Below are 8509 nucleotides of genomic sequence, written 5' to 3'. Positions count from 1 at the left end.
AGAAGGAGGAGAAGGAGGAGAAGAAGGAGAAGAAGAAGAAGAAGAAGGAGAAGGAGGAGAAGAAGGAGAAGAAGAAGAAGGAGGAGAAGGAGGAGAAAAAGAAGGAGAAGAAGAAGAAGGAGGAGAAGGAGGAGAAGAAGAAGGTCACTCCGGAGTATAAGTCGCACCAGTGCCCTCTAGCAGCTATCAGTGTGAAAATAACCAACATGTAAAATATATTTTATAATAAATAAGTCACACCCGAGTATGAGTTCCAAAACCAGCCAAATGATTAAAAAAAAAAAGTGCAACTTATAGTCCAGAAATTACGATACACTTGCACTTCAATCAACCTGATTATGCATATTTTCGTAATACTAGGTTTTGGAGGCAAAATTGACCCTTCGGCAAAACGACGGGTAAAGCTGACCTTGGCAGGTTTTTGGTCCCTGCAGAGACAACTATTCATTGCATACATATCGAGTGAAAGAAAAATGTAAAAAAAAAAGGGTTAAAAAAATTCAGTCTTCCTTATTGTAAATTGCGAGGACAGTTTGATCGATTGAAGACTGCTTTGCTGTTCGAGGAAACTATAACTCAGACAGACGACTTTACCGTCACCACTATAGGCCTTTAAAGACAAACCAACAGTTTGTTCAGGCCAGAGTCAACACACTGCGTGGCGCTGACTGCTACAAACTAGATGAAAAACACATTGAAATCCAGATCCATCTCCTCCAGCTCCTTCCCATTATGTGGGTTTTGTTAAAAAAAAAAAAAAAAAAAAAAACCCGTCTTTGTGTGATTTTAAACTCAAAGCAGGGATGAGAGGAGGGACTGACCTGTTTGTTTGGGGTTTTTAAAAAAAAAGAAAAAGAAAAAGAAAATCAAACACAGAGAATTGACAGAGTGGGGTGAGGAAAGAAAGATGTTCGGTTTGAGTGTTTCCTACCATCTTTGTTACTTGTGACAGGAATGTTGTGGACCGTCCGGAGTTTGAAACAGGAACTGGTCAGGACCTGAAGCTCAACTGAACTTAATACACAGGCTTGAAGATCTGGAAACCACAAAAAAAAAAAAACAACCAACATAATCCATTTCTGTCGTGACGTCTTTTGAATAGATTTTTCTTTTGTTTGTTTTTGAGGCCAATCTTACCTTTTTTTTGTAGTTTCTGGATGCTTTCCCTCCACTCTGATCTCTCGTAGTCTGAGGATAGGAGGAACAGGTGGCTCTGGATAAACAAAGAGGGAGTTAAGTAATAGTTAACGCTGGTTCCATTTGTAACCGCGATTCCTTCTTGTTTTAAACTAAATACAAATACAAACTAAATTACAATACTGTGAGGCAGAATTACCACACTTTTCAACAAATCACATCTAACCTTCGACACCTGTAACATATTACAGTGAATGTCGCCCTCTTGTGGTCAGACCGTTACCTTTCCATGTTTGTTGTGTATACGGAACGGAATGGTGGGCGAGTAGGTCAGGAGCCAGGACTCCTGCTCGTTCATCTTTTTCCGCAAACGCTCCACACGACTCTGGCCCTTCGGTGCTTTCTGAACCACAGACAGACAAAACAGTGACACGGAATGACCTTTAAATGCGACAAATAAAACTCGGTAAAAAAAATTAAACAGTGACTCAAAAGATATTTAGTATATTAATTATCCCTAAAATATCCCTTTGGTTTTTACAGACATTAAAACTATTGTATTTAAATGACATCAAATACTTTATAATATGGAACACAATGGAAAGAATAGACATTGAAAAATCTATTGTGAAAATTTTTACATATATAAACTGGGTTGTTTTTTTTTTTATCCATTCCTATGTATCGTCTATAATGTTACAACAACATACAAAAAAAAAAAAAAATGTTTCTATCATATCAGCATGAAATCAGGTTGTCAGGTCCTTCCCATGTATCAGGAAAAGGAAGAGATAAAATGTGGGCTGTGCCTTTTTTAGTTTTTTTTTTTTTTTTTTTTAAAAAACTCAGACATCCTCCAAACCCCAGAAGGAAGTAATGAGTCAGAGTCTCGACACTATCAGCTAAATCTCTCACGATAACAAACGTCACGTTAGCTTGCTGTTAACGTGACTCATGTAGAGAACAACCTTTTTAAAGATTGTGAGTCCCCACACACGATTGACGTAGTGTTCTCTCTTTTTTTTTTGCCCCGATAGACATACAGAAATCTTCAGCACAGGGTTAAAAATAACAGAAAATGCATAATGAAGAAGAAAACATATATATAAGTCACATCAGCCAGCAAGAGTGCCCTCTAACGGCTGTCGGTGTGAAAATAATGAATATGTATATTTTCAGTGGTGCAGATACTGGTACACAAGCCTAGAGTGCCCTCTAGCGGCTGTCAGTGTGACAATAATGTGAAATATATTTCAATATACCGTATAAGTCGCACCCGAGTAATATAATATAATATAATATAATAATATTATATTATATATTTTTTCTCATTTCCATTTCATAAGGTTTTATTATGGTAACCTTGAAGCAAGTATAAAATGACAGGAAATAAAGTGATCCTCTTCATTTCTTTTGTCCGTTATAATGACGCTGTCTCTCTAAAGCTGTTCAAATCCCAAAGATAATGTCAGGTATTACCCTAAACGCCAAATGAGAGTGAAGCTTAAAAAGGATTACCTTCTCTTTGTGTATCTCGTTCTTTAAGGCTGAGATTTTGACCTTCATCTCTTCCAGCTCATGCTCAGGCAGGACCTGGATGCTGGGGCAAGAGTCTGATTCGTCCAGGGTCTGGAACGTCAAGTCAGCCAGAGGGAGGTACCACTTACACTCGTACTGCTGGTGACGACTGCAGGGAGGGAGGATGGAAAAAATATAACATATGATTTATTCCCAAAATCTGTAAGTAATTACACAATAAGTATGGCTTTGTTTTGGCTTTCTGGTAACTTCAACGCAACAGCAAGTGTGGGATATTCTTTTCACGACTAAAATGGGATTATTTGTGTAGCTGCTCATCAGACAAATACACGACGAACACCAACGTCTCTCTCTCTTTTTTTTTTTTTTTTTTTTACTAAACATCTCTCGTTTTCTGTCGGAACTTTCAGCACAGAGGTAAAAAAAAAAACAATCTGATGGACTGACCCCGCCGATGTCTTCTTCATCTTCGCACAGAGCAAGGTCTGTGAAGAGGAAGACGTGACGTAGTTTCCTAGAGCTTTCCGACACCTCCACCAGGAAACCGTCCTTCACCAGCTGACGAGTCTGAGAAAACACACCCGTTGGCATTTGAGTTCTTGATGTTCTCGATGCGCCACCAACACAAAAACTGACTCACTACCGGCTACAGCATGAAAAAAGAGTTTGAAATCATGACTCTTATGAAACCTGGATTCTAATATTTATCTAATAGATAGAAAATGAACCCTAAAAGTTAGCAAATTGTCAAACCTTGATTTACCTTGATGCAGGGTTTTTATATGAAATAAAGTCAAACCAGCAACAAAGCTGCTGTTAGTTGCACATCTGTAAGTTAAGAAATAGCAACGAATAGATCATGTATATAGATCACGTGTCAAACTCAAGGCCCGGGGGGGGGCAAGATGTGGCCCACCAATTCATTTTGCACGGCCTGTAGGAGTTTAAAAACCTTGAAAGTTGGGAGTTTCTTAACCTAATAAATTAAAAGTTTTTCTTTTATTTCACGGCATTGAACTACATTAGTAACTTGAAATAAACAATAGTCAATTGCAGAAATATTTATTAATAGGTTATAAAGTAGTTCCAAAATGAGTTTGACACCGCTGACATAGATGAATTACACCAACCTCTCCTTTGGGTGTGGTGACGGCGGTTCTCCGAGGGTCAATCTCCTCGTTGATGGAGGACAGAAAGTTCTGAGATATCCTGAGAGCGTCCTGCAGGAGGGGGAAGTCTGGGTGGTCCTTGGGAGTGTGTTTTAGCAGGTCCTGAAACACAGAGGGCAATGAGAATTCATACTGTAAAAGCTGCTAAAAAAATTGCACGCTAGCTCTGGTAAGGGGATAGGAGTGGTAAACATGCCTTTGTCCCAATCAAATTGTTGCATTCATCACTGTCTAGAAGTCTTACGTATTTCTATTAAAGTGAGCAGCCTTGCTTTTTAACCCTTTCATGCATGACGGTCACTACAGTGGACAGCTATTAAAATGTCATTTTCTATGATAAGAATAGGTTTTGATGGCAGTGTTGCATATAAGCCTCTACAGATTCTCAGGCGTCCACTGTAGAGGCTTATGCATGAAAGGGTTAAATTACAGTGTATGCTGTGCAAGAACCTAGCACCAATGCGGTACGAACGCTGCAAAGGGAATTCACGAGCTACGAGGTACCGGTGAGGTTTATGAGGTTGTGTAAAGGTTGCGCACTTACATGAAGGACCAGCGTGCTTCTGGTGACACGATCGATCGGTTTGTACAAAAGAGCTGCAGGCAGGGATGACAAGAGTAGAAGTTAGTCTGGTTAACACACACAGGTTTGACAAAGATGTTTCTTAAACAGGTTTAAGTTCGTAAACTCACATATGCATGTTTCTTTTTTTTTTACTTATTTTATTTTTCTTGACAAAACAATACACCACGTTCGGATGAACCGACAGGTTCACCTTTAGACGCTCGCTCTCCTGTACGGAAACATTGAAGGACTATGGGAGCAAAGACAATCTTTTTGGAGGACATTACTAATGCTCTTTGAAGTTTCTCCACCCTCCTGACAAGATTAATGTCATCCTCACTAAACTGATACCCCTGCCTCCTGGAGGATCTGCAGCAGATCCTGCACAGACTGCAGAGGGAGTGAATGCCGTCTCATTATGCGAGCGGGTATGTAAGTTTTGTTATTTACTTCACGTAGTGGTTGGGTGACTTTAGGTCGAATGAAAATCTTCAGTGTTCACCCGGATTTACCTCCTGGCAGGGTGTATAAATCTTTAACAAAGAGTGTTTTAAAATGTTTTTACCGCACATTACTGAAATACATAACACAGTGGTTCTCAGTTTCATATCCGCATTCACCGAACCTGTGATGGCTAAGCGGGGGCATGAGAATTCATACTGTAAAAGCTGCTAAAAAAATTGCACGCTAGCTCTGGTAAGGGGATAGGAGTGGTAAACATACCTTTGTCCCAATCAAATTGTTGCAATCATCACTGTCTAGAATTCTGACACATTTCTATTAACGTTAGCAGCCTTGTTTTTTAACCCTTTCATGCATGACGGTCACTACAGTGGACAGCTATTGAAATGTCATTTTCTATGATAAGAACAGGTTTTGATGGCAGTGTTGCATATAAGCCTCTACAGATTCTCAGGCGTCCACTGTAGAGGCTTATGCATGAAAGGGTTAAATTACAGTGTATGCTGTGCAGAGGTGGGGGGGGGGTTGTCATCAAAAAACAAATTATGACCCCTAGGGTTAACCCAGGTTAAGAACTACCGAGTTAACATTTACGGGTATGTGAGTGGGCGTGAGGAGTCGTGGTAAAAGACGTGCGCGTATGAGGAAGAGAGAGTGCGCGAGAGTGAGTTTTTGGAGAAGCTGTACTGAGAGCAATAAAAAAAAGTTTCGAACGAATTACTGGAATTGTGTTTCAATAAACGTTCTTCAGAGCACTGAGGCATCTGACTTGTCTGTCGCTGGTGCATTAAAAAAAACTATTTTTAGAGCACACATGATTTCACAAAACCCAGAGATCAGAAGAAAAAAAAACGATAATGATTCTTACAGATATAACATAATTATGCTAATATCGGTGGGACGATTTTAATCGGACATCCCTAGTTTTCAACCTTTACTGTTCGAGACATTTCACAGGTACATGCTGCTGAAACCTCAGCCTTGCAATGCACAGTGCATTCACACATACTGTCAATCTCGCAAAGCTTCACTATCCTCTTTTTTTTTTAAATCCTCTTTCATTTCATTTCCATTTTTCAGACAGATTTCCGTTTGGTAGGAAAAGCGTACCACTTGCTCTGCGAAGAAACTAAAGTTCACTAAGGCTCCTTCACGCATTCTTTAAACATCCAGAAATCAGACTTCATCTAACATTCTGGTGACAGGTGAGGATCACGGACACGATACAAAGACACATAGTGACTGACGTATCCCTTTAAAAACAAAAAAAAACAAGTTAGTAAAGATAGATAGATGGATGGATGGATGGACTCAATCGGCCAAGATGAGCGGCGAATTCCATCAGCCAGTGTTTTCAGTTACAACTGTAACTCATTAAATAACTAACTCAATGAATGCCGGCACAACACAAATTTAGCGCAAAATTCCATCAGCCAATGCCGGCACAACACAAATTTAGCGCAGACCTGAGAAATAACCAACGAGAATAGTTCATGTCTACGTAACAGCTAATCCACAACAGCCTTAATGGAGCACCGGCATGACAACCTACCGGCGAACACATCATAACCGCGCTTGACTCAGACATCGAGCAGTCATTACCGTATGTGCAGTTACAACACAGTCTCAGCACCAGCAGCACCTCCATATCTCTGTACCGCTTCTCTCCTCTCTCTCCCTGTCCTGCTAACTGCCTTCTGGCAGACACGACGACGAACGAGAGAAAGTGTGCACTGTCATGCACTGCCCTGCCTGCTGAAAACCTGCCACTGCATACACAATCAGAAGGGGCAGGACTACACACACACACACACATATACCTAGACACACACCAACACAAAAACTCACCTTCCATTTTGACAATTGTGGTACAATCTTTGGAGTCTTTAGGACCTTTTACCTTCAGGTTCTAAAAAAAAAGAGAGAGCGAAATCAGTGTGGAAAATGAGTAGAACAGTGATGCTCCTGTGCCTAATGTAAACGTCTTCTTTGAAGAAGCTTATTAGTAATGAAAGGGCGAAAAAAAATAATTTTTTTTTGATCAATTCATTTTAATCAGTTAGTCCCTTTTTTTTTACACATCAGGCGAATGTTCGATAACTCTGCGGCACAGCGTTGACATTTATTCATTTTCTTAGATAGACGTGAAAAAAACAGCACTGACCCATGCGGTGGCTAGAAGTGCAACTTCAATTTTTTTTTACAAAATTTGTTATGTAATTTGAATTTAAACTGTATATGGTTTTAAAGCCTTCCCCTATTTCGTTACGTTCTAACCAAACATAATGACAACAAAGACTATTCTATTCTAAAAGAATATTATGTTTCCCTTAAACTTTCTGTTCAAAAGAGGATGTTATAACTCCATTATCTCAGTGCAGTGGTGTCAAACATAGGGTTCGTGGACCAAAACCAGCCTGCTTGATGAATTTTAAATGTAAAAGAAAAACACTTTATGTTCATGAGTTTAAAAAAATGAATATTTTCTTATTATTTACTTGTACTTCTTTGCATGAAACAAATGGGGAAAAAAACATGGACTTATTGTTATCACAAATGGGGAAAAAAACATGGACTTACTGTTATTAACAGGTAATTATGTCATAATTGTACTGGTCTGCCTTACCTGACATCTATTCAAACTGTATGTGGCCCCCTGAACCGAAATGTCAGTTTGTCAGTTTTAAGAGATTCACTGATGGGTTTTTCAAATGATAGGAAATTTACCTCTGAAATCTCCTGAAACTGGCTGCTGGCTTGACTGCATTTCTCCGCCGTCTCCAGTGCTACCTTGTAGTTGTCCACGAAGGCTTTGTAAACACCCAACTGGCTTGCCTGGGTGAGAAGAAGAGAGAGGAGAGAAATCATTTTGGGCAGTGTGATTTTTCCACTAAAACTCATCAAAAGAGCGACATCTGGCTCGCGAGCCATACTTTCCATGACACCAATATCTTCTACATCGTAGTATGACCTCGATGACTTGGTATATTGAGCTCTACTTTTACCCCCATTTTCTCACACTAGGGAAATGCTGCTGCAACAGGCTGCCCCTCGGAGGCGCCAAGTATGTGGTATGTATGGCAGATGTGTAAGTAGGCGTGATAAACTCTATACTATGTAAGTGTGAAAACGTTACATCTTTGTCACCTAAGCAATTTTTCGCTCTGTGAAGTGTGAAAAAGTGATGCGCAATCAGTCAATTAACATTGACAACCAACAGTATTTCAGCAGTAGTACGAACAACAAACACATCCGATGCTGTGCAGCCCTTACACCACATACGCATAGTGCAGTAATAATCACAGGACTCAACTACTGGATTTTCTGGACTATAAGTCGCATCATTTTTTCATCCTTTGGCTGGGTTTGTGTCTTATACTCAGGTGCGACTTATATATTAAATTATATCATTTCACATTTTTTGTTTCTTATTTTCACGTTGACAGCCACTAGAGGGCACTCTAGGTTTGTGTACCAGTATCTGCTACTCCTGTAAGTCGCATCATTTTTTCCATCCTTTGGCTGGGTTTGTGACTTATACTCAGGTGCGACTTATATATTAAAGTATATCATTTCACATGTTTCTTATTTTCACGTCAACAGCCACTAGAGGGCACTCTAGGTTTGTGTACCAGTA

At 39.7% G+C, this 8509-nt stretch overlaps 1 protein-coding gene across 1 annotated transcript in view; it reads right to left on the bottom strand.

Moving 5' to 3' along the window:
• Positions 1–8509, bottom strand: part of abr (ABR activator of RhoGEF and GTPase) — an 88907-nt gene that overhangs the window by 36864 nt on the left and 43534 nt on the right. Inside the window, 10 exon segments of the mRNA XM_008332330.3 lie at positions 932–1036; positions 1138–1213; positions 1421–1540; positions 2656–2824; positions 3124–3159; positions 3161–3243; positions 3807–3947; positions 4390–4442; positions 6721–6781; positions 7600–7707. Of these exon segments, the coding sequence (XP_008330552.1) occupies positions 932–1036; positions 1138–1213; positions 1421–1540; positions 2656–2824; positions 3124–3159; positions 3161–3243; positions 3807–3947; positions 4390–4442; positions 6721–6781; positions 7600–7707 (952 nt within the window).

This window comes from Cynoglossus semilaevis, chromosome 19 (genome assembly GCF_000523025.1).
Source record: "Cynoglossus semilaevis isolate Cse_v1.0 chromosome 19, Cse_v1.0, whole genome shotgun sequence".
NCBI classification, from domain to species: domain Eukaryota; kingdom Metazoa; phylum Chordata; class Actinopteri; order Pleuronectiformes; family Cynoglossidae; genus Cynoglossus; species Cynoglossus semilaevis.
Note: the sequence above shows the minus strand (reverse complement) of the source record. Positions and strands in the feature narration are given on the sequence as shown.